A 27,440-nucleotide genomic window follows, 5' to 3' on the forward strand; every position below is an offset into this window, starting at 1 on the left:
ATAGTGTCCTTGTCAGCATATCTCCACCGTTTGCTTTTTTTACCTGCAGGTGTCTTAGGCACTTTAGCTTACACCTTCCTGGATAAACTGACTGAGTACCATCCCTGTGTACACTCCCCTCCTTTTTATAGGTAGGGTTTTCGTACCCAGACCCCCCTTTTCACTTGTTGGTTTTTTTTCCTTCTATGTGTGTTCTTCCTTCTCTTCTTCCCTACCCCAGCAAGCTGGGGAGCCTGCTTTTAGCTCACCACCGTTTATCACTTTATCCGAACCCTCCCTACCTAACGTAGGTCAACATTTCCTCAATTCTTTTTTTTTTTTAAGTATTACACAAGCAGCGTATTGGTCACTTTTTCCTTTGAGGCGAATTTAATTCCGTTCTCAATCCGACTTTGGACAAGTCTCTCCCCGCCCCCTTTCCTGCCCTATATTTAGATCCCTCAATAAACACCTGAAGGAAGGTGGACTTTGTGACAATTGGCGCTCTCTTAATCCTTCTTTTAGGGATTACTCATTCTACTCCAACTCTCACCATACATACTCTAGAATCGTTTTTATCATCTGTAGTCTTCCAATTTCAAATAACTTAACTGATGCGTCTATTGTCCCTAACTCCTGGCCTGATCATTCTGTAGTAATTTCCTCTTTTGACCTTCTAGACATGCTGATTCCCAGGCCTTCCTGGAGGCTTAATGAGACCCTCCTGAAAATCCCTCTCTCAGATGAAACTCAAAGAAGTTTTAAACAAATGCTTTCCCCTTAATGTCTCTGATCCCGGTTGTTCTCAAATTGTTTGGGAAGCTCATAAGCCCATTATTAGAGGAAATATAATCAGCTTTGCATTCCAAAGAAATAGAGAGCATAAACACCTTCTATGGGCCCTCATTCTGAGTTGATCGCTCGCTAGCTGCTTTTAGCAGCAGTGCAAACGCTAAGCCGCTGCCCTCTGGGAGTGTATCTTAGCTTAGCAGAAGTGCGAATGAAAGGTTAGCAGAATAGTGCTGAATTTTTTTCAAGCAGTTTCAGAGTAGCTGCAGACCTACTCGTTCCTTGCGATCACTTCAGTCTGTTTATTCCTGCTTTGACGTCACAAACACGCCCTTCGTTCGGCCAGCCACTCCCCCGTTTCCCCAGGCACACCTGCGTTTTTACCTGACACGCCTGGGTTTTTTAGCACACTCCCGGAAAACGGTCAGTTACCACCCAGAAACACCCACTTCCTGTCAATCACTCTACGATCAGCAGAGCAACTGAAAAGCGTCGCTCGGCCTTGTGTGAAACTGCATAGTTTTTGTGAAAGTACGTTGCGCGTGCGCACTGCGGCCTGTACGCATGCGCAGAAATGCAGATTTTTAGCCTGATCGCTATGCTGTGAACAACGGCAGCTAGCGATCAACTCGGAATGACCCCCATGGTCCCTTATGGACCAGGTTCACCAAGTAGAGTATCTTCACAAATGTACCTCTACGAACACCCTATATAAAAACAGCTCACCTCTGCAAAATCGGCAGTCAATACCATTCTCTCTGAAAGAATTGAGAAATCTCTCAGATGGCTAAACCAGTGTTTCTATGAAAAGAGCAACAAAGCAGACACTCCCCTGGCTAATCGCTTGAAGGTACGCAAGGCTACTTTGGCGATCCCAGCGCTTAAGGACTCCTCCGGCTCTCTTCAGTATAATCCCTCCAAGATTAACTCTATTTTTAAACTACTACTCTTACCTTTATAACCTTCAGGATCATGCTTCCCTCACTCTTCTCTTCTCTTTCCTCCTCTTTCCTGATTATTTATTTTTTAGCGCTCTACCTCAGATTGATCCCTCCATTTTGGAGTCACTTAATTTTCCTATAACTGAGAAGGAGGTCTCTCAGGCCTTCAAGTCACAGAAACCAAACAAAGCTCCTGGCCCAGATAGTCTACCTTTTCTAATACTATAAATTCCTCATGTTTTCATTAAGTTTTCATTAAGTTCCTCAGCTAACAAACTATTTAATCAGATCCTCGAGGGTAGTTACTTCTCCCTGGATACCACTAGAGCCAAAATGATGTTCATCTTCAAGCCAGGTAAAGACCCCCCCAATTAGTTACTAATTATAGGCCAATCTCTCTCTTAAACACAGACCTCAAACTCTTCGCCAAAATTTTGGCAAACAGATTAAACCCCATTCTTCCCACTCTTGTTTATCCGGACCAAGTGGGCTTTGTATCCTCCCGTCAAGCACTCGATAATACTAGATGCATAGTAAATCTCATCCACCACGTGAACTCTATTAAGCTCTCCTCCCTTCTTCTTGCCCTCAATGCTGAGAAGGTGTTCAGTAGAGTCTCTTGGAATTTCATGATAAATACTCTCCTCGGTTATGGATTCAGTGATAAAGTTCTCCAGGTCATTAAGGCCCTCTTTTATAATACTTCTACTTCAGTTCTTGCTGGGGGTATTCGCTCGGATTCCTTTCCCATCTCTAATGGCACTAGGCAGGGGTGCCCTCTCTCCCCTCTAATTTCATCGAGCCCTTGGCCTGCAGAATCCGTGCAAACCTGGATATCTCTGACATCTCTATTGGTGGCTCCTCTTACAAGCTTTACCTATTTGCCGACAATGTCCTCCTTACCCTCACCAATCCCTTGATTTCTCTTCCAAACCTATTTCAAGAGCTTTTCCTCTATGGGCAATTATCCGGTTGTAAGATAAATCATGAAAAGTCTGAAGCCTTACCCTTTCATATTTCAAAGCCATCCCTAAACCTCCTTTGTCTTAACTACACATTTACCTAGCGATACTTTGGTGTCCATTTTCCAAAATCTTACAACACATTATAGAAAGCAAACTACTCTCCCTTGTTTAGGGCGATAGAACAAGATATCACTCGTTGGTGGACTCTATTCCCTGGATTGGCTGTATTATCGCGCTTAAAATGACTGTCCTCCCAAAACTTTTATACCTTTTTCAGACTATACCTGTGGCAGTTCCCCCCCGTGTCCTCTCCTCTCTCCAATCGCAATATGGTAAATTTGTCTGGGACAGCAGGAAACCCTGCATATGCAGGGACATTCTTTCTAAGAGCTCCACAAATTGGCGGTCTTAGTCTCCCATCTTTAGCCAAATACTACCAAACCTCCAGAGTGAGTCAGCTTGTCGCCTGGCACTCCCCTAAAGGTACCAAACACTGTGTCGACCTTGAATCTGCACTCAGCAAGGTCACTTCTGTCTCTGACCTATTGTGGCTTCCTCGGGAAACATAGACCCCTCACAGCATTATCAATCCCCTCGGTCACACTCACTCTGTCCATTTGGGATTCTCTTGATTCTAAATTCACACTGTCTAACCATCCCTCACCTCAAACACCATTGGGGTTTGATCCCTTCTTTCCCCCTGGTCACTCGCCTCACATGGCCTCTACTTGGTCAGTGGCAGGTGTTACCTGTTTTCATTAAGTTTTTGGCCAAATGCGCACCCCACTCTTTTTCGGACATGTGAGAGAAGCATTATTTTCCGCAGTCTTGATTCTATCAATATCTTCAAATCCAACATTTCATTGCTTAGTCGCTCTCATATTCAGACTCCTTACGGAATCCTATGTCGATGGAACACCTTTGCATCTATAAGTCTTCGGACAGGGGCATTATTTCTCAAATCTACCATTCTGTCCTAGTACATGCTTCTCCGTCTTTAGAAGTCCACGAACACAGTGGGAGTCAGACCTAGGTACCTCTTTAGGAGATGACACCTGGGAGACAATTCGCCTTGATATTTCAAAATGTTCTATTAATGTTCCCATCAAGAAAAACTCCTATAAAGTATAAACCTGATGGTACCTTGTCCCGAGACGTTTACATCAAATCTACCCTGATGCTTCTAATCTATGCTGGAGACACTGTAATCAAGTAGGATCCTTTTTCCACATTTGGTGGTCATGCCCTAAAATTATCCCCTTCTGGTCAATGGTCCAATCCCTTATCGCTTTCATATTTTTCCTTACTTCCCCCCTTTCCCCAGCCTCATTGCTTCTGTGTGCCCCAGCCTGCCAACACTCTAATAATGAGAATAAACTAATTCTACACATTTTGTGTGCAGCTAAATATCAGATCACTAGATCTCGGAAGACACCGCACCACCCGACTCATCAACAGTTGCTGAATCGCATCATGTTTGTTGCAAAAATGGAGTACATAACAAGTTTCCAAAATAATATGGTGGCCAAGTTTCACAAAGTATGGTCACCATGGTATAGGACTCAGGGAGTGGTCCTCCCTGGTCTTTCTTAATCACTCAGTCCCAGATCTGCTTCCACTCTCCTACCATCCACAAATGTAGCCACGCTCAACATTGCACATCGCGGCAGCTATGGTGCGGCATGTGTGCCTGCTACGTACGCACGCGCGCACACACAATGTATTTCTATGGAGCGAATGCCCGCTGCAATCACTTGAGGTGCGGTGCATTCACGCTATCCAGCGATGTGTATACCTGTGCATATGCATCGCAAGATCGATGAGGCTTGTTATATCAGCATACAACTAAAAAAAATTTCACTTGGTCCCCCCAGCTTGCCTCCCTCTCTCATCCTCTATTCTGTATATTTTAGGTTACTCTATATTATAATTTTCATCTCATTCCTCCCCCCATCCTTTTTTTTCTTTTCTCATTCTTTGTTTATTAGTTTTGTTTTATCTTTTTTTTTCAAATAGATTACTAGTGCTGATTCATTTCTCAGTGTGATGCTCTTTTATCTGTGTTAACCTCTTTCTGCAAGTATGAGGTTGAAGATTGATCCCTCATTTATTATATGATTATGTACTATCCTCTGTTCATTGCATTAACTTTTGCTGTTTATTCAATAAAGTTATATAATTACAAAACAAAGAAAATGCCAGCAGGAAACACAAAACTAGGCAGAACATTAGTCTTCATGACACTAACGCGTCACAACCAGGAAAAGGTGTTTGCACCCCAATACCTAAGGTCAGACCATGGGATCTGAAGCAATGGTCTAAAATTACCCATAAACAAATTGGAGAGATCTTTGTTGAGAATAACTCCAAGGTATTTAAGGCTACAGTCATGCCAAGCAAATGCAAAAGATTGTTTAAGCATAGCCACAGAATGTGAGGGCGTTGTCAAATTTACAGCGTTCGATTTAGAATTTTAAAAACTCTGCTAAGAGTTTAAGGATGGAGACAACTGAGTTGGAAAGAACTGCAAAAAGGTCATCTGCAAACAAAGCAAATTTATAATCCTCCCCCTTGGAGACCTGTGACATTCCATACAGAAGACAAAAATTAGGGAGGGAAAGGGGACAGTCTTACCTGGTGCCTTTACTAATCATCACCGGAACTGATAAAACGCCATTAATCCTAATCCGATTTGAAGGGAAATGATAAAGTACCATAATCCTATGGAGGCATTCAGGAACTAAGCGCAGATGTGAAAGGAGCCCCTTCATAAACAGCCAGTCAACTCTGTCGAACGACTTCTTGGCGTCGGTAAAATACAAAATTACCAGGACAGAACTATTGGAAGCCAGATGGATAAGATCTATTATTTGGTATTATTTTGTGACCTTGCTGAAATGGGCGTGGCTTTGCACAAAGGGGCGTGGCATTGCAGGAAAAGACTACCTTATACCCCAGTTTTGCAACCTGCATGCCCAGACGTTGGCCACCACAGGAAAAAAAATTATCCTGATTCATGCCCCTTACATTATTTGTCATTTTTCCTCCTTATATTAATGCCCAGTATACATTATGCCACATACTGCAATGGCCCTTAGACATTATGCCACACACCATAATGCCCCTGACACATTATGCCACACACCATAATGCCTGTGACACATTATGCCACACACCGTAATGCCTGGGACACATTATGACAGGAATTGCAATGCCCGTTATACATTATGCTACACACTGCAATGCCCCTGATACATTATACTGTAGCACATACAATGCCTGTGACACATTATGACACACACCGCAATGTCCGTGATACATTATGCCACACACTGCAATGCCCGTGATACATTATGCCACACACTGCAATGACCCTGAGACATTATACCACATACCACAATGCCCGTGATATAGTTTACCACACACCGTAATGCCTGTGACACATACCGCAATGCCCTTTATATCCTATGCCACACACCACAATGCCCGTTATACATTATGCCACACATTGCAATGTCCCTGAGACATTATACCACAATGCCCATGATATAGTATACCACACACACCGTAATGCCTGTGACACATACCGCAATGCCCATTATACCCTATGCCACACACCGCAATGCCCGTTATACATTATGCCACACACTGCAATGCTACTGAGACATTATACCACATACCACAATGCCTGTGATATAGTATGCCACACGCCGTAATGCCTGTGACACATTATGACACACACCGCAATGTCCGTGATACATTATGCCACACACCGCAATGCCCATTACGCATTAAGTCCTACAGTAAGGCTTCTAATTACTTTTAAATTACCTGCTCGTTGCCAGGGGTTTCATGCTCTTGGTTCCATGCACGGTGCCAGGGGTTTTCATGCTCAGGGTGTCATGCTCGTTGCCAGGGGTTTCATGCGGTAGGTGTTATGCTTGTTGCCAGAGGTATCATGTGCTGGGTTTCAAGCTTGTTGCCAGGGGGTAATATTCGTTGCCAGGGGTTTCATGCACTGGGTGTTATGCTCGTTGCTAGGGGGTAATGCTTGTTGCCAGAGAATTCATGAGCTGGGTGTTGTGCTTGTAACCAGGGGGTAATGCTTGTTGCTAGGGCTGTGCTCCCAGTGCCACATATGCCTCCAGTGCCAGATATTCCCCCACAGTGCCAGGTACACATATGCCCCCAGTGCCAAATATGCCCCCCCAGTGCCAGGTACACATATACCCCCAGTGCCAAATATGCCCCCCCCTCCAGTGCCAGGTAGACATATACCCCCCAGTGCCAAACATGCTCCCCCAGTGCCAAATATGTCCATCCCTAGTGCCAAATATACCCTGAGTGCCAAATATGCCCCCCCAGTGCCAAATATGCCCATCCCCAGTGCCAAATATGCCCCCGAGTGCCAAATATGCCGCCCCAGTGCCAAATATGCCCATCCCCAGTGCCAAATATGCCCCCCCCCCACCAGTGCTAAATATGCTCCCCCAGTGCCAGGTACACCTCCCCCCCACCCCCCATCCACGGCTTCCCCTCTGCTGTGCAATTCGAGAAGGAGGGACACAGAGGGCACATCACGCGCCTCTTTTTCTGTGTGTCCCTCCGGCGTCTCCGGCGGCAGTGGCGTGTCTGTTAAATTAAGTGCCGGGCACTTCATTTAACAGACACGCCACTGCCGCCGGAGACCCAGGAGGGACACACAGGAGAGGCGCGCGCTGTGCCCTCCGTGTCCCTCCTTCCCAGCAGAAATCAGTGGCGGCGGCTAGGGTGCCCCGCAGCCCTGCGCACCTCCAAGCGCTCGCAGGGGCTGCGGGCCCCTAGTTACGCCACTGTGGTCACCCATAATTGCATTAAGTGCCATGAGCATTTTAAGGAGTAAGTTAGCCCAGAAAATATTATATACAATAGTAAAGCCATCAGGACCTGGGCTTTTCTTTGAGGTTGTCTCCTTTAGAGCATCTTCTAATTCAGTAATGGAAAAGGGAGACTCCAACCATTTCGGCCCTCTATGGAAAGAGTGGGGAAACCCAAATTAAGAAGATAGTCAGCTACTAGAGTTTGAAAAGAGCCTATCTCCTCCTGGGATTTAGGGTCACGTAGGTTATACAGTTTAGTATAACAAGAATGAAAAGCAGCTGCAATATCACGAGATATGTATGTGGTTACCACCCATAGAGAGTCCCTAATTGCCGGAACATAGAGAGCGGCTCTTTGCACTCTAAGATCCCTTGCTAAATACTTACCTGGCTTGTTCGCCAATAGAAAAAGCGATTTCAACACAGTCAAAAATCATGTTTAACACTGTCAAAGAGCAATTTATTTAATGCAGCTCTAGTGGGAGTCAAGTCAGAAAGAATCTGAGCAGAAGGGGAAGATTTAAGTGATGTTTCGAGAGATTTAATTTTTTGCAAAAATAGGATTTTAATTACCTACCGGTAAATCCTTTTCTCGTAGTCTGTAGGGGATACTGGGAATCCATTTAGTACCATGGGGTATAGACGGGTCCACTAGGAGCCATGGGCACTTTAAGAAATTGATAGTGTGCGCTAGTTCCTCCCTCTATGCCCCTCCTAACAGACTCAGTCTAGGAAACTGTGTCCGAGGAGACGGACATACTTTGAGAGAAGGATAGATAAGGAAAGTGGTGAGATTATGAACCAGCACACACAAACAAGAGGAAGCCATGCTAACCAAACTTGAAACATGAACAGCAACAGCTGAACAAACCAGAATACTTAACCAAGTAACAGTGCAGGAAGAATGAAGCACCGGGCGAGCACCCAGTATCCCCTACGTACTACGAGAAAAGTATTTACTGGTAGGTAATTAAAATCCTATTTTCTCTTACGTCCTAGGGGATACTGGCAATCCATTTAGTACCATGGGGAAGTACCCTAGCTCCCAAACCAGGTGGGAGAGGGCTGAGGTTCCTGCAGATCCGATTGACCAAACTGAAGGTCCTCAGAGGCCAAAGTATCGAACTTGTACAACTTAGCAAACGTGTTTGAACCTGACCAAGTAGCTGCTCGGCAGAGCTGTAAAGCCGAGACACCTTGGGCAGCTGCCCAAAAAGAACCCACCAACCTAGTAGAGTGTACTAGAATCCTAGTACAGATTTTGGAACCGGCAAGCCTGCCGTAGAATAAGCATTCTGGATAGTGAGCCTGATCCAGTGTGCAATTGACTGTTTTGAAGCAGGACACCCAATTTTATTGGGATCATAGAGCACAAACAGCGAGTCTGATTTCCTGTTATGAGCTGTTCTCTTTACATACACCTTCAAAGCTCTCACAACATCCAAAGACTTTGAAGTAGTAAAGGTGTCCGTAACAACCGGAACCACAATAGGTTGGTTGATGTGAAACGCAGACACTACCTTAGGAAAAAATTGCTGACAAGTTCTGAGTTCAGCTCTGTCCTCATGGAAAATTAGGTAGGTGCTCTTGTGAGACAACACCTCTAGCTCCGACACACGTCTTGCTGAAGCCAAGGCCAACAGTGTGACGGTCTTCTACGTAAGGTACTTTACGTCAACCTCCTGTAACGGTTCAAACCAGTCTGACTGGAGGAACTGCAGCACCAAATTGAGATCCCAAAGTGCCGTGGGAGTCACAAAGGGAGGTTGGATGTGCAGAACACCCTTCAAGAACATCTGGACCTCAGGGAGAGAAGCCAATTGTTTCTGAAAGAAAATAGACAACACCAAAATCTGGACTTTTATGGAGCCTAGACGTAGACCCACATCCACTCCCAACTGCAGAAAAAGCAGGAAACGTCCCAGATGAAATTCCACCGCAGAATATTGTCTGCTCTCACACCAAGAGACATATTTTTTCCACATACGGTGGTAATGTTCAGATGTTACCCCCTTTCTGCTTGGATCATAGTTGGGATGACCTTGTCAGGAATCCCTCTCCTGGCTAGAATCAGCTGTTCAACTTCCATGCCACCAAACGTAGCCGCGGTAAGTCTTGATAGATGAACGGGCCCTGTTGCAGAAGATCCTTGTGAAGGGGTAGAGGCCACGGATCTTCGAGCAGCATCTCGAGAAGATCTGAATACCTGGCCCTTCGTGGCCAGTCCAGAGCAATGAGGATTGCTTGAACTTTTTCCCGTTTTATTATTTTTAGAATTCTTGGGATGAGAGGAATTGGAGGAAACACGTACACCAGCTGGTAGACCCACGGAGTTGTCAGAGTGTCTACCGGCACTGCTTGTGGGTCCCTCAACCTAGAACAATACCGCTTGAGCTTCTTGTTGAGTTGAGAGGCCATCATGTCGATTTGTGGACATCCCCACCGATGTCTCAACCACCAGAACACCTTCCGGGTAAAGGCCCCACTCCCCCTGGTGCAGGTTGTGTCTGCTGAGGAAGTCTGCTTCCCAGTTGTCTACTCCCGGAATGAAGACTGCTGACAACGCCACGGCATATTTTTCTGCCCAGAGGAGAATTCTTGACACCTCTGACATTTCGGCCTTTTCATTCCGCCCTGTCGGTTTATGTCCATCACTGCCGTCATATTGTCCGACTGGACCTGAATAGCCTGATTCTGAAGAAGAGATGAGGCCTGCAGAAGGGCATTGTATATAGCCCTGAATTCCAGGATGTGTATTAGATGGACGACTTCCTGACCTGAAACTGCACCCCTTGTGTGACTGTGCCCCAACCTCTGAGGCTTGTATCCGTGGTTAGCAGAATCCAATTCTGAATCCCAAACCTCTGACCCTCGACTAGGTGAGAAATCTGCAGCCACCACAGGAGGGAGATCCTGGTTTGTGGCGACAGACAGATCCTCTGGTGCATGTGAAGATGCAATGCGGACCATTTGTTTCACAGATCTAGCTGGAAGGACCTTGCATGAAACCTTCCGTACTAAAGCACCTCGTAAGAGGCCACCATCTCCCCCAGAAGGCAAATGCACAGATGCACCGAGATCTGGGTTGGTTTCAAGATAGCCCAAACCATCGACTGGATTACCATTGCCTTTTCCAAGGGAAGGAACACCTTCTGAGACTCTGTGTCCAGTATAATTCCCAGGAAAAGAAGCCTCTGTGTTGGTTCTAGGTGAGATTTTGGTAGGTTCAGAATCCACCCATGATCCAGGAGTAGTCTGGTTGAGAGGCCAATGCTGTCCAACAACTGCTCCCTGGACGGTGCCTTTATCAGAAGATTGTCCAGGTACGGAATTATGTTCACTCCCTGTTTGCAGAGTAGAAACATCATCTCTACCATCACTTTGGTGAACACCCTTGGTGCCGTGGAGAGACCAAATGGCAGGGCCTGGAACTGGTAGTGACAGTCTTGCAGTGCAAACCGTAGATAAGCCTGATGAGGCGGCCAGATTGAAATGTGAAGGTACGCATCCTTGATATCCAGAGAATCTAGGAATTCCCCCTCCTCCAGACCTGAGATCACCGCTCTCAGAGACTCCATCTTGAATTTGAACACTCGTAAGTACGGGTTCAACGACTTGAGGTGACAGAAGTTGATTTACCCCTGTTTTGCAGATGAGGTGGAACTGGAACAATGATCTGAGTCTGTACCAGTTTTTGAATGGCGTCATGTAAAGTTATACTTGCCTCTTGTGAAACTGGAAAGCCTGATTTGAAGAATCTGTGAGGTGGAAGCTCCTGGAATTTCAGTCTGTAGCCCTGGGAAATAAGATCTATGACCCAGGTATCCTGGCACGAACTTGTCCAGATGTGACTGAAGAATTTTAGCCAGGCTCCCACCTGCCAGTTTTCCAGGTGTTGTGGTCCATCTTTATGCTGAGGGTTTTGAGGAAGCAGAACTTGAGCCCTGTTCCTGTGAACCGACAGTTGCTGGTTTGTGTGGTTTACCTCTAGCGCCTCTGGCTGTAAAAGAACCTCTGGGTTTGCCCCTAAACTTGGCAGTCCGAAAGGACTGTAAATTGGGATCTGAGTGGGCCTTCCTAGGTGGGAGTTCTGCAGAAGGAAGGTATGTGGATTTACCCACAGTAGCTTTGGAGATCCATTTGTCGAATTCATCTCCAAATAAGGCCTCGCCTGTGAAAGGGAGGCCTTCCACGCCTTTCCTGGAGTCCGCATCTGCAGTCCACTGGCGTAGCCCTAGACCCCTGCGTGCAGACACTGCTATAGGCGTAGTGTGCGTATTAAGCAAGCCTATTTCTTTTATGGCTTCCACCATAAAATTCACAGAGTCCTGTATATGCTGTAGGAACAAGATAACCTCCTTCTGAGGCAAGGTGACTAATGTCAGCGTCCGGTGTCTTACCGGTATGCCAGGGCCGCGGGGCTTGCTGTACAGGCGGCGTGTGGGCAGCGGCGGAAGAGGGCTGCCGCGCCGGGTCCGTGTGTAGCGGTAGGCGGCAGTGGGGGGTCCGCTCGTGGCGGCAGGACACTGCTACTGCGGGTCTCTTTTGCCTGGGCGGTTGCTAGGAGACCAGGGGCAATGGGCTGTGTGGCTATGCAGGGAGGTCTGCCTTACTGGATGCCGCCATGTTGGAGACCAAGTTTTGGAGCATAGTGCAGGCTTCCTGTTTCTTCCAGCCAATCCAGGGAGAGTTCTCCTTATAAAAGGGGGCTGGTTTATGACAGGGAGGCCAGTGCTTCAAGTTACAACCCTGTTGTAGGTGCTTTAGCCCTGTGCTCCCAGGATTCTTGCCGTGTTCTGGTTACTCCTAACTCTGCTTAGCCGTTTCTCAGTTGCTGCTGCAGCCCTGCCGTTCCTAACCTACCGCTGCCTGTGGAAGCGCCCCTGGAAACCCCAGTCCAGTAAGAGCCTTAGGGCATGGACGGTCTCGGGCTTTCTGCCTCACCTCTCAAGCCACAGCCCACAGTTCGTTATCTACAGACTCATCTTTCAAGCCACAGTCCGCAGTTCTTTGTCTCCAGCCACGTCTTTAAAACCACCATTCACAGTCCGCAGTTCATTATCTACAGTCTCGTCTTTCAAGCCACAGTCCACAGTTCTTTGTCTCCAGCCACGTCTTTAAACCACCATTCACAGTCCGCAGTTCATTAACTACAGTCTCGTCTTTCAAGCCACAGTCCACAGTTTTTTGTCTCCAGCCACGTCTTTAAACCACCATTCACAGTCCGCAGTTCATTATCCACAGCCTCGTCTTTTCAAGTCACAGTCCGCAGTTCTTTTGTCTTCAAACCTTGTCTTTAAGTCAACGTTCACAAGCCACAGTTCTTTTCCCTCAGTCTCGTTCTCAAGAACTACTACCCACTGACTCATAGCTCCGCCTATGTTCTCCATTGATCCCTGTGCCATGAGAAGGAACTATATCCAGCCCCCACGTCTTCTTCATCTGCAGACAACTACTTCCTTGGGCAAGTCTCAGCTGCCGGATCCTCAAAACCAGCCTAGCGTGACAACTAACCCTTCAATCAGGTTACCCGATAATTTTGCAATGGCTCTTGTAATCCACCCACATGCTATAGCGGGTCTCTGGGCCACCCCAGCAGCTGTATACAAAGATTTGAGTGTAGTCCCAATTTTGCGGTCAGCCGCGTCTTTCAGGGAGGCTGCACCAGGGACAGGCAATACAATTTTTTTTGTAAGCCTGGATACTGATGCATTCACTATCGGTGGATTTTCCCATTTATTCTTATTCTCAGGAGGAAAAGATGATAACCGTTTAGGGATTTGAAATTTCCTATCAGGACTAACCCACGGTTCTTTAAAGTTTAAACAGGGTATTTAGTTCCTTTAACAGAGGAAAAGTGGCTGAGGATTTCTTTTGTATATTAAAGTAAGATTCCTCACTCACCTCTGTCACTTTATTTCTGATAGCTTCTATGAGAACTTCTATTCCCTGCGGCAGAGTACCCTCCCCCACCTCTGAGTCCACCTCACCCTCCTCCATGACTGACCCCTCATCATCCGAGTCAGACTGCAGATATGGGCCAAAGTGCTTTTTTTTGCGGACAAATGGCAGGGGACTGAGACACCGATTTGGGTACTGAGTCTCTTTTCATAAACTCAGCCATAGATTGTCTTAAGTTTACGTCTCTTTCTTGGTCTGAGACAACTTAGTAGAGATTGTGGAAATCATTTCCCTAATGGAGTCCAGCCATGCTGGTTCTGCCCTACTGGCCTGGGAAGGAATACTATACTAAGTACACACTAGTGAACCACCTGGGGAAAAGGAACACTGTGCCTTACATGAAACACACTAGTGACAGCCAGGGCCGTAACTAGGTGTGTGCGAGAGGGGCCTCGCACACAGCGCAGAGCCCTGGGGAGCGCACAGTCACGTTGTGACTGTGTTAACACTATACGGAGCATCAGAGCTCCGTACAGGTCCATTGCCCTGCCGCAGCCCGCCCCAGCACAGCAAGCCACCGAAGCTCACTAGCGCATGCAGGGGGGGTTTGGATGTCTCAGTGAGGAGCCGGCAGCGAGTCACCTAGCGTCCTGTCAGAGCGGCGGAGGAGGGATGCGGCGCAGAGAGATCGTCTCTCCCCCCCTCCTCATGATGCAGCCCATCAACAGCAGCCGCTGAGCTCCCGCCTCCCGGAGGTACAAGTGAACAGGCACCGTCTCCCCGGCGGTAGCTTCCGGCCCAGCCACAGTTTACTGTCAGGAGGTCGGTGCAGTAGTGCTGTACTAGCCGGTGGAATGGAAGGGGCTTTTTGGATGACTCAGGTTGATGTCCAGGACAGCAGGAGCCTTCCTGGGTGTGGGAGCAGATAATCTGCAGTAAGTGTGTTCTGTAGTTGGAGTGCGGGAGGTAGGGGACAGTGTGAGTGTGTGTTATCTGTCTGCAGTCTGAGTGAGTGCCAGTGGGTGTGTGAGGGGGGCAATCTGTGTGTGTAATATACATTCTGACTGTGTGCATGTGTTTGTGTGTGTCTGTGTTTAAGGGGGTGGGCTGTCTGTGGGCAGTCTGTGTATGTGTGTGCATGTTTCATGCTGGCAATACACCTTTACTGTTTTATAGGGGTGGGGCATGGCGAGCGCAACAAAGTAATTATATATATATATATATATAATGTGTTTGTTGCATTATAGGCAGCACATCCATCAATATAGTATACAGCCCTGGTGCCCTCCATAGGTAACCCTACGGAGCATGGGAGCGGGGAGGACCCACCAACATGCCCCAGCCGCAAGCCACCTCAGCTCCACTGTACAGAGCTTGTGCCAATCTAGCACCGGTGTTGGCGACGCGCGGGACCGTGCATCGGTGTTGCCCACACGGAGCGATGTGATCTTAATTTCTAAGCAATCTAGTCAGAGGGCGCTGCCGCCGTGGGAAGATCCGCTATTGGTGGTGCACTGCTGTGCGGCGCGCGATGATGTCATCGCGCACCGCATGGCATTGTGGGACCGGTACATAGACGCTAGGGGGCACAAACAGGGCACAACTCTACAGGGTGCATACCGGACCATGCCCCTTTATGAAGCCATGCCCCTATTTTCGCCCGGGGCGCCACAAGGGCTAGAACAGGCCCTGCCCCCTTTAGAGCGACATCAGCTCTGTGGGCCTAATTCAGTAAAGATTGTAGATTCTGCTTTTTAGAAAAGTCTACAATCCTTGCAGTTGCATTCTGGGGGCCGCCCAGCATGTGACCCACAGCCACCCCGGTGACACACAGCCGCCCCAAAAATGCAGCCGACACACCCCCTTTTTCCCACTGCCACCCCGAAAACTCACGGAACAGGCAGAGGCGTTCTCAGTTAATGTGGGCCGACTGCATTAACTGCGGGCGGATGCGCAGGACGGGACCAGCACATGTGATGCAACCTGAGTAAGGCCTTTAGAACACATTAAAATGGGACTAGGTATTAAAAATCATGGAAGTGGCACAAATTTTTTCAATGACTTTCGCAGCAGGAATATATTTTTTACATGATTATCCCTGCTATGTACTAGCAATTTCGACAGGGTCAGTGCTTTCAGTAAAGCGCTGTCACTGTGAAATACTTCCCAGCACATTGGAGGAGTCTTTTGTGTTTTTTAAAAGACTTCTTTATAGTTTCTGACACTGCATATGCGCATAGTCAGTTTCTGAGACTCCGCATAGTCAGGTTCTGAGACTACTCGGCAACAAATGCAAAAACTGTTGTTCATACAAATTGGGTAAGGGCCTAATTCTGAGTTGAACGCAGCAGCAAATTTGTTAACAGTTGGCCAAAACCATGTGCACTGCAGGGGGGACAGATATAACGTGCAGAGAGAGTTAGATTTGGGTGGAGTGTATTCAAACTGAAATCTAAATTGCAGTGTAAAAATAAAGCAGCCTGTATTTACCCTGCACAGAAACAAAATAACCCACCCATATCTAACTCTCTCTGCAAATGTTTTATCTGCCACACCTGCAGTGCACATGGTATTGCCCAATTAATTACCCCCTAAATCCGTGATTTAACCAATTTGTCTGATTGACAGGTTTTTGCCATTTTCCAGTGTTTGGGAGCAAATAGTCCATTGACATTTGCTCTCAGCCAATACCAGATTTTTATTCCAACCAGTCAGATCTGGCAGATGGTCTGTCAGATAATTGTGTAGTGTATGGCCAGATTTAGGTATCTTTATTTTTCTCTCATTAAATATTAATATGATAATAAATGCTTGTGAGGTACCCTCAAGTATAGCTTATTATTAGATCTTTTGAGTTTTCAGTGTAATGAGTTATCAGTATATCATTTATCATTTCACCATATATAATACATGAACCTTCTGATACCCTGGGTACCACTAATCAGGTCGCTTGTTATAAGTATACGTTGTGACTAAGGGGTGGTTTCAAGCCAAATTGTTTCTCCCCACAGACACAATGAATTAACATAATTTTGAAAAAACAAGCTACACATTAATTAAGGGAAAAAGTATTTAGTCCTTCAAACAAATATACAATTTCACAGATAAATGAACAATAAAACACTTTTACTGTATATCCTGTTACAGCAATCAGGATGTACAAAATGGCAAATCCTAGACAAACTATAAGAAAAATTTGTCTGATTGACAGGTTTTGGCCATTTTCCAGTGTTTTAGAGCAAATAGTCCATTGACATTTGCTCTCAGCCAATACCAGATTTTTATTCCAACCAGTCAGATCTGGCAGATGGTCTGGCAGATAACTGTGTAGTGTATGGCCAGATTTAGGTATCTTTATGCTCTGGAAAATGACTAATTTAGGTTACATTTCTGGGACTACACTAGTCAGCTAATACCCCTTTTACACTACCGCAAAAGCCTGGGTAATTGCAGAGTTAACCCGGGTTGTGGCTCAGTGTAAATGGGTTAACCTGGATTCAGTGACCCAGGAATCCAACCTGGCTAGCTACCTGTGTAAACAGTTAACCCTGGTCATCCAGCCGGGTCCTGTTTGCTGCATAGGAAGAGACGCATTCCCAGCGCTTGGAGATGATGTCCTCTCGAAGTGCTGGCAGAGGTAGGCCCTGGCAATATCCAGGGGCCAGCCTGTGGTGTAAACAGGGTTCAAGACACTGTGACATGGCTTGAAAACCATGGTCAGTGTCCCAGGTTGGACCAGGAATGTAGGTGCAAAAGGGGTACACAAGTAACTTTTAAGGGCTAGGAATGCCTGCTCTATCTCCTATAAAAAAAAACAAAAAAAAAAAACAGTAAATCCCAAAATAGGCATAAATTCCTCCAATCATTCAGACTTTGGTAAGAGTCCATGTATGCGTGTTGCAGATACCAGGTAGTATTACTAAATACAGTACAGTGTCAGAGAGCCTAGTACAGACAGTGGCGGAACTAGACTCAACTTTTAGGGGGGGGGGGGGGGGGCGGTTTAAGAATTATTATACCACACGGTATGAGCGGAAATTCACATTATATTACACAGAGTGAGACGAAAATCACATTATACCACACGGTAAGAGCTAAAATTCACATTATACCACACAGAATGAGCTGAAATTCACATTATAGCACGCAGAATGAGCCGAAATTCACATTATAGCACACAAAATAAGCCGACATTCACATTATAGCACACAAAATGAGCCGAAATTCACATTATAGCACACAGAATGAGCCGAAATTCACATTATAGCACACAAAATGAGCCGAAATTCACATTATAGCACACAAAATGAGCCAAAATTCACATTACAGTACACAAAATGAGCCGAAATTTACATTATAGCACATAGAATGAGCCTAAATTCACATCAGATCCACAAATGACCCCAGCGGTGCCAGATACTCAAATGCCACCAGTGGTGCCAGATACACATGTCCCCAGTGGTGCCAGATACACATGACCCCAGTGGTGCCAGATACACATGACCCCAGTGGTGCCAGATACACATGACCCCAGTGGTGCCAGATACATATGCCCCCAGTGGTGCCAAATACATATGCCCCCAGTGGTGCCAGATACATATGCCCCCAGCGGTGCCACATACACAAATGCCCCCAGCGGTGCCAGATACACAAATGCCCCCAGCAGTACCAGATACACAAATGCCCCCAGTGGTGCCAGATACAAATGCTCCCAGTGGTGCCAGAATACAAATGCTACCAGTGGTGCCAGAATACAAATGCCCCCAGTGGTGCCAGAATACAAATGCTCCCAGTGGTGCCAGAATACAAATGCTCCCAGTGGTGCCAGAATACAAATGCTCCCAGTGGTGCCAGAATACAATTGCCCCCAGCCAGTGGTGCCAGAATACAAATGGCCCCAGTGGTGCAAGATACAAATGCCCCCAGTGGTGCCAGATACAAATGCCCCCAGTGGTGCCAGATACATATTCCCCCAGTGGTGCTTACCCTCCTGCTGCCAGTGCCACTGCCGCCGATTCCTGTCTCTGATGCTGAGGGGGAGCGAGTGCACCGCATGTCTCTTCTGCACCTCCTTTCACTGAGTCCATGTCTCCAGCGGCCATTTGAAATATAGTGCCGGCTTGTGAGCAAATCAAAGCTCACGGGCCGGCAGCCAATCAAGAGTCGGTCCGTGAGCTCTGATTGGCTGACAGCCACAGACATTTAAAATGACTGCCGGAGATGGGGACACAGTGGGCAGGAGAGGCGCACGCAGCGCTCTCCTCCCTTCAGCGTCAAGGAGACAGGAATCGGCGGCAGCAGCAGGCGTGTGTGCGGGGGGAGGGATGCCTGTGTGCACCAGGCACCCCATGTGCGCACGCCTACACTGTCACTCTTCGTCTCCCCTTCCCCCGCCGTGCTGCACCGCTCTCCAGTCCGGCACCGTGGCGGGACCTGGCCATACATCCGGGTGCCGGTATGTGTAGGGGGGGCGTTCGCCCTAATCGCCCCCCGCTAAATCCGCCACTGAGTACAGAGGAGTAATCCGCCCGCTGTATGGATGATACATTCCAGACAGAACGTCCGCCCACTCGAGGGCAGAAGTGTCAGAGTATGCCGGTTATTACCTCCTTGGCCAGGCTCTCCAGATTTTCTGATGTCAGGCTCAGTGCAACCACATCTGCTCCCCCCGCCTTCAGCGCCTTCACCGTCTGCCGTCCGATCCCTGCAAGAGGACAGAGTCACATCCCACACTTATTGGGGCATCAGTACCCATAGCTGGCATACTCACCACTCCCTGCCCCGGTGACGAGAGCCCGGCGCCCTGTAAAGCTGATCTCCATCACACCCGCTGGGAAGTCTGGGCCTGAGTTTAGTGACTTGGCAGCTTACACTGTGACCGGGCAAAGCTATATAACCTAATTCCCGGTGATGCTGGCGTTGCCTCTCTCACAGAACTGAACTCCAGACTCCGTGTAGGTAAAAGGAAGAAGAGGGTAACACCCTCTGTACTAAATATAAAGAAAAGCCTGATCCACACTAAATAAACACACATACAAATAATCCAGGTTCTTGCTAGGTTTAAATTTACATAGATAAACAAACAAGGATCCTCACTAAAGTCACCCGGAGGGGGAGATTCAAATGTTTGAAAAGTCAGTTGGGAGTCTGTTTTCCTATCTAATAGAGAGGAAAAAAGAGACACCCAACTGACTTTTCAAACATTTGAATCTCCCCCATAGAGTCAGGTGTGTGGTAATCTTCTACCCCTATCCCGAAGCCTTTTCTCTCATTAAATAGTAATATGATAATAAATGCTTGTGAGGTACCCTCAAGTATAGCTTGTTATTAGATCTTTTGAGTTGTCAGTGTAATGAGTTATCAGCAGTGGTGCAAGTAGAAAAAATCTCTTACAAGTACTGTGTGCGCGCGCCGTAGGCAAAAAAAATGGGTGTGGGCAAATGCCACATGGGGCGTGGCCAATGAAAATGGGGGCGTGATACACATATGGGGGGAGGGGCAGATACACATATGACCCCAACATTGCCAGATATATATTGCCCCACAGTGCCAGATATACATTGCCCCACAGTGCCAGATACACAAATGCCCCCAGAGTGCCAGATATACATTGCCTCACAGTGCCAGATACACATTGCCCCACAGTGCCAGATACACAAATGCCCCCAGAGTGCTAGATATACATTGCCCCACAGTGCCGGATACACAAATGCCCCCACTGTGTCAGATATACATTGCCCCCCAGTGCCAGATACAGAAATGCACCCCCAGTGCCAGATATGCCCCCAGTGCCAGATACACATGTCCCCCCAGTGCCAGATATGCCCTCAGTGTCAGATATGCCCCCAGTGCCAGATACACATGTTCCCCCATTGCCAGATATGCCCCCAGTGCCAGATATACCCCAGTGCCCGATACACATGTCCCCCCATTGCCACATATGCCCCCAGTGCCAGATATGCCCCCAGTGCCAGATACACATGTCCCTCCATTGCCAGATATGCCCCCATTGCCAGAATGCCCCCAGTGCCAGACACTGATGGGCAGGAGAGGCGCAGGCTGCGCTCTCCTCCCCTCACATCAGCGGTGGTGCGGCGGTGAGCAGCGGTGCAGTGGTGAGCGGTGGGGAGCGGTGGTGAGCAGCAGAGGGAGGGAGGGATGGGGAGCGGCAGCACGTCAGTGTGGGTACGGCGTACCCACGGCTAAATTCTTAAGGGTACGTCATACCCACCCGTACCCGCACAGTTGCACCGCTGGTTATCAGTGTATCATTTATAATTTCACCATATATAATACATGAACCTTCTGATACCCTGGGTACCACTGATCAGGTCGCTTGTTATAAGTATACCTTGTGACTAAGGGGTGGTTTCAAGCCAAATTGTTTCTCCCCACAGACACAATTAATTAACATAATTTTGAAAAAAACAAGCTACACATAAAAAAAAAAAGTATTTAGTCCTTCAAACAAATATACAATTTCACAGATAAATGAACAATAAAACACTTTTAGGGCTGTAACACACTGGCCGATTTCTCCCGGATGGCAAAAAGCCGGACAAACTTTGTCCGGCTTTTTGCCATCCGGAAGAAACCGGCAGGGTCTCGCACACAGGACGGCTTTGAGCCGTGTGTAATGCTGTGCGCATGCGCAGCATCAGACACGGCTTCAGAGAAAACCGTTGTGTGTGAAAGCTCCCCTTCACACACACGGTTCACTGGCTGCAAAGGCGGCCCGGCGGCCGCCCGGCCGCCGGACCTTCCAGTGGTGAGACCCGGCTGCAACCCGGCAGCCGGGCCGGGGCCGTGCAGTGTGAAGGGACCCTAGCCCTCACACTGTTAACTACAATGCCGGCACGGGAAAAAGCCGTCCGGCTTTTTCCCGGCCGGAAAAAGCCGGGTAGTGTGTTTTAGCCCTTCCTGTATATCCTGTTACAGCAATCAGGATGTACAAAATGCCAGAACCTAGACAAACTATAAGAAAAATGACTGGAAACAACAGTTTCTGAATAAGAGCTTTCATACAGCAGATTGCACCAACTGGCTGGGAGTTTAATAAGGCCCAAGTTGCTCTGGCACCCTATATCCATACTTGCCTACTCTCCCGGAATTGCCGGGAGGCTCCCGAAAATCGGGTGACCCTCCCGGCCCCCCGGAAGAGCAGGCAAGTCTCCCGATTCGCGGGGTCCCCCCTGTCCGTCCGCCCACTTAGTGTGTAAAGTGGGCGGTCCGGGCAGTTGATGACGCGATTCTTGCTGAATTGCGTCACCATAGCCACGCCCCCTGCAGTGTAATGCCGGTGATCGCGGCATTACAGAGCGGGGGGGGGGCTTAAAGGAGGTGGCACAGTGACACCGCCCTTGATCCGCCCCCACCCGCCCTTGCTCCGCCCCATCCCGCCTCCGGCCCACCCCCTCCTCTACTTCACAGCCTACCCTGCCCGCCCTCTGAGCCGACCTGGCTGCTCTCTCCCGCAGAGAGCAGGCAGAATGTCGGTAAGCATGCCTATATCCCAGGATTCCTCTAGGCCTGAAAATATTCACATTGCATCTTTTTACAGCTTGGCAAACAAAGCACACATGCATAACGGCACTTTCCATAAACATAAGCACTACTTCACCAAGCAGCTGACAATAATGTGAGCAAAGCCAGGGTCATCGAAAGCTCAGACCAGCCATGGTAGTGAGCGGGAGTGTGTATGCCCCCTCTTCCATCAAAACAGTATGCGTGGTGCTGCATGCTCAGAACAGGGGCAGCTCCAGGAGGATGAGGAGAGGTGGCTCCAGGGTCCCACCTGTAACACTTCTCCCTGCCCACTAACGCTGTGGACAAGTCTGTATAAGCAGCGCAGCTGGACATTGGGCAGTGAGAGAGAAAGGAGACTGCTTCTGCTCAATGGCAGCAGTCTCCTTTTTCTCACTGCCCGATGTGCCACTGCAGTTGTGCTGCTATACAGATGCAACTGCAGTACTGGGCAGAGAGGAGAAATGTTACAGGTAAGGATAATCACTGGCCCAGGCAAGTAGTACCTGATCCCCCCACTCTCGATACCCGTGAGTAAAGCACTTGCAACATTGAACAAAACCTTGGCAATGGTGCAGGAGGGCATTTTCATGACTTAACTGAATAGATAATATACTCTAGACTTGCATGAGTTTGGATACCACTATACAACAGCAAAGTAATAATAGAAAAGCATAACAGTCTTCTTTAAATGTTTGCATTTGATAACCAATAGCATGCCTCCCAACATTTCAGATGGGGCAAGCGAAGCCGCAACTGATTTTGAAAAAGGGGCATGGTTTGTTGGAAAGGGGGCATGGCTTTGTGGGAGTGCCTGCGATCGGGAGCCACGCCCAGTTCTCATCACTGAGGGGGCATGCCCAGCGCATGCCCCCTTCTTTTTCCAGTGAACAGACGCTGTGACACGCTGTGGAAGGCTATTCCACTTGTCCACTACCCTTTCTGTGAAGTAATTTTTCCTCACGTTTCCCATGAATCTCCCTCCAGTTTCAGTGTATGCCCTCATGTTCTAATTTTCATTTCCTTTGAAGAATGTCTCCCTCCTGTACCTTGTTAAAAGCCTTCATATATTTGAAAGTTTCTATGATTCCCCCCTTTCCCTTCTCTGCTCCAAACTATACATGTAACGATTTTTTTGTTTTTTCGATAAGTTTTGTGTAGTAGGTGTTAGGGAAATCCAGCACAATTGTGTAAAACCCTAGAGCCAGTGAGAGAGCGTTCTGCCTATAACAGCCACCCATTGTTCCTTTAGTATTTGATTTACACACCGGTACTTGGGATGCCACCAGGATTTAAAACTCTAGCAGTAGGGGCTTACCCAATTGGCTGTAGACCACAGGATAATAGTCTGGAGTAAATATGATACAATATTGACAAGACTGTAACACTCAGGGCTATAGTCAGGATGGGGTCCTGATCTCAGGAGACACTGTGAGGTAGAGTATGAATGATATGCAGCTAGTGAATAACTTGCAGGCCGAGCTGAGGAGTGACTCTGGATAGGAGCAGACAAAGGGTTATCGAGACAAGGACTACACTAGACAAAGCTTCAGGCAAGGCAGTGAGGCAAGGATAATTTGGGCAGAGTATTCACAGGAACCAAAAAGCATTTCCACTGGACCAGCAGAGTAACCACTAGGGTTGCCAATCTCAGGATCGGGAGGATCCCGGTCTAAAATTGGCCAGGATTCAATCCCGGGATTGGAGCTTCCATCCCGGGGATTTCGGGATTGGCCAGCAACCTAGTTTTGGGTATTTCGGGAAGTGTTGAGTGTCCTCAGGACGCTCAGACACTGCACAGCTCCCCCTGCTTATCTCCCCCAGCTGGCCTACTCGATTGGGCAGCTGGGTGGGTGGCCACGCAGCATGACCTCTGACTTCATGTCACACTGTGCAGCCGCCCTCCCAGCCGCCAGACCTCACCGCCTCCCCCAGCTTATCTCCCACCGGATAGCCTACTCGATCCGGCAGCTGGGCGGGCGGCTGCACAGCGTGACCTCTGACTTCATGTCACTCTGTGCAGCCGCCCACCCAGCTGCCAGACCTCACCGTCGCACTGCACGCCCAGCCGAAGGGTCGAGTAGGAAGTGTCTCTCTCATCCGCCTGGCCAGATTGTTGTGAGTTATCTGGCCTGGGCAAGGCATGGAGGGTGGGACATTGAAATGCAGCCAATCCCGGGTATCCCGGGAATCCCGCGATTTATCATTTTTTAATCCCAATTCCCGGGATTAAAAAAATGGCCCGGGATTGGTCACCCTAGTAACCACGAAAACCTGAGGACACAGACCAGCATCTTACACAGACGGCATAAGCATATAACCGGCAGGGGTAAAGTAGGCTTGCTGCCTTATAAGAGGTAACTGGACCAATTAGAAGAGAGCAAACGAGAAGATCACAGTAATTACTTCTGTGCAGCTGCATCGTTGCACATAGCTACACATTCAAAATCACTATGCAATCAGGAATGCAGTAGATGTCCAGCATCCTGGTTGTCCAGTAACAAGCAGAGACTGCCAGCCAGTCATGAGCCATGATCTTCTACAACTAAAGGAGCAGTCTGTGGGCTTAATTCAGACCTCATCGCAGCAGCAAAATCTTTCTCTAATGGGCACAACCATGTTCACTGCAGGGGGGGGGGTCTTGGGCAGATATAACTTGTGCAGAGAGATTTAGATTTGAGTGGGTAATATTGTTTCTGTGCAGGGTAAATACTGGCTGCTTTATTTTTACGCTGCAATTTAAATTTCAGTTTGAACACACCCCACCCAAATCTAACTCTCTCTGCACATGTTATATCTGCCCCCGCATGGTTTTGCCCATTAAAGAAAAATTTTGCTGCTGCAATCAGGTCTCAATTAGGCCCTGTGACAGCAGGAGAGTTTTGATCGACTGTGAGCTGCTTTTGGGGAGGAAGCACCATCCTAAACCACTGTGTTTGAGTAGTTTGCAGAATTTCGGCATGGAAGACGGCCCCTGGAAGACATGGAGTGCTGTGGCTGACCTGTGTCATCCATCACAGAGGATAACGTTGCTGCCATGCAGGTCATAATTGAATTGGATGCAAGGGTGACCATGGCCCAGTTAGAGAAGGAGATGGGCATCTCATCAGGATCCATCCACTTGATACTCTATGAAAAACTTGGCCTGAGCAAGGTTTCTGCACACTGGATGCCCCATTAGCTGACTTGAGAGCAGAAGGAGGCTTGGATGACTTGGCGCCATAACATGCTGGCCAGGTTTGATAGTGGTCACTCAAGCACTGTCTTGGAGATCATCAATGGCAATGAATCCTTGATCTACATCTAGGAGAAAAAGCACACACACATTGACCTCTAAAGGAAAATAAAACACAGAGGCCCTCACAGGAAAAGTTTTGACCCCCAAACGAAACAGAAGTCAGCTCAGTAAACCTCAGTTGGAGGTGCACCGCCACAGAAGTTCAGAGGTGAGCGCAACATGGCCAAGCATATAACCGGCAGGAGTAAAGTAGGCTTGCTGCCTTATAAGAGGTAACTGGACCAATCAAAAGAGAGAAAACGAGGGGATCACAGATTACTTCTGTGCAGCTGCATCACTGCACATCCAAAATCACTAGGCAATCAGGAATGCAGTAGCTGTCCAGCATCCTGGTTGTCCAGTAACGAGCGGAGACTGCCAGCCAGGCGAGAGCCATGATCTGCTACAACTAAAAGAGTGGTCTGTGACAGCAGGAGAATTTTGATTGACTGTGAGCTGCTTTTAAGGAGGAAACACCACCCGAAACCACTGTGTTTGAGTAGATGCAGAATTTCGGCATGGAAGACGGTCCCTGGAAGACATGGAGCGCTGTGTCCGACCTGAGTCATCCATCATCGAGGATAATGTTGCTGCCATGCAGGTCATAGTTGAGTTGGATACCAGGGTGACCGTGGCCCAGTTAGATCAGGATCCATCCACTTGAAACTCCATAAAAAACTTGGTCTGAGCAAGGTTTCTGCACACTGGGTGCCCCATCAGCTGACTTGAGAGCAGGAGGAGGATCGGGTGACTTGGCGCCGTAACATGCTGGCCAGGTTTGATAGCGGTCACTCAACCTCTGTCATGGAGATCATCAGTGGCAATGAATCCTGGATCTACTGTACATCCAGGAAAAAAAACACACACATTAAACATAGAAACATAGAATTTGACGGCAGATAAGAACCACTTGGCACATCTAGTCTGCCCCTTTTTTTATCCTTTAGGTAATCTCAACCCTTTTTGAACCTTAATTCTTTGTAAGGATATTCATATGCCTATCCCAAGCATGTTTAAATTGCTCTACAGTCTTAGCCTCTACCACCTCTGATGGGAGGTTATTCCACTTATCCACTACCCTTTCTGTGAAGTAATTTTTCCTTAAATTTCCCCTGAACACTGCCTCCCTCCAGTTTCAGTGTATGTCCTCAAGTTCTAATACTTCTCTTCCTCTGAAGAATGTTACCCTCCTGAACTTTGTTAAGACCCTTGGTATATTTGAAAGTTTTTATCATGTCCCCCCTTTCCCTTCTCTCCTCCAAACTATACATGTTAAGATCTTTTAGCTTTTCCGGGTAAGTTTTGTGATGTAGGCCATGCACCATTTTAGTTGCCCTTCTTTGTACACTCTCTAATGTATTTATATCCTTCTGGAGATATGGTCTCCAGAACTGGACACAGTATTCCAGATGGGGCCATACCAATGACCCATACAGTGGCATTATTACTTCTTTTTTCCTGCTACTGATTTCTCTCCCTATGCAACCAAGCATCTGACTTGCCTTTCTCATTGCTTTGTTGCATTGCTTTCCTGCCTTTAAGTAACTTGAAATAGTGACTCCTAAATCCCTTTCCTCCTCAGTAGTTTCCATTATAATACCCTTGATACTATATTTAGCCTTTGGGTTTTTAAGACCCAAGTGCAGGATTTTGCATTTTTTATCATTAAATTGTAGCTGCCACGTTCTTGACAATTTCTTAAGCCTACCTAGGTCATCAATCATTTGTTTTACCCCTCCTGGTGTGTCTACCCTGTTGCATATCTTTGTATCATCTGCAAAAAAGGCATACTTTCCCTTTAATACCATTTGCAATGTCACCAACAAAGATATTAAAGAGAACCGGTCCAAGTACAGATCCCTGGGGTACTCCACTGGTTACATTTCCCTCCATAAATTGCACTCCATTTACTACAACTGTCTGTTCCCTATCCTGCAACCAGGTTCTTATCCATTTAACTGTTTTATAATCCAGCCCTATGCGTTCAAGTTTATTTAGCAGTCTGCAATATGGGACAGTGTCAAATGCCTTACTAAAGTCTAGATATGCTACATCTACAGCTCCCCCTTGATCTATTATTTTCGTCACAGAGTCAAAAAAGTCAATAAGATTTGTTTGGCATGATCTCCCACCAGTAAATCCATGCTGTTTTGGATCCTGTAAGTTATTTGATTTAAGATATTCCACAACTCTTTCTTTTAATAGT

The 27,440-nt window shown here is 47.5% G+C and overlaps 1 protein-coding gene across 1 annotated transcript in view; it reads right to left on the reverse strand.

The window, feature by feature from the left end:
- Window positions 1-19,372, reverse strand: part of LOC135058004 (L-xylulose reductase-like) — a 105,030-nt gene extending 85,658 nt beyond the window's left edge. The window contains exons 1-2 of the mRNA XM_063963670.1: window positions 19,205-19,372; window positions 19,041-19,138 (exon numbers count right to left, since the gene is read on the reverse strand). Of these exons, the coding sequence (XP_063819740.1) occupies window positions 19,041-19,138; window positions 19,205-19,256 (150 nt within the window). The 5' untranslated portion in view covers window positions 19,257-19,372. The remainder of the gene's footprint in view (window positions 1-19,040; window positions 19,139-19,204) is intronic.
- Window positions 19,373-27,440: the final 8,068 nt, after the last annotated feature.

The sequence above is a fragment of the Pseudophryne corroboree genome, chromosome 3 (genome assembly GCF_028390025.1).
Source record: "Pseudophryne corroboree isolate aPseCor3 chromosome 3, aPseCor3.hap2, whole genome shotgun sequence".
Lineage (NCBI taxonomy): Eukaryota > Metazoa > Chordata > Amphibia > Anura > Myobatrachidae > Pseudophryne > Pseudophryne corroboree.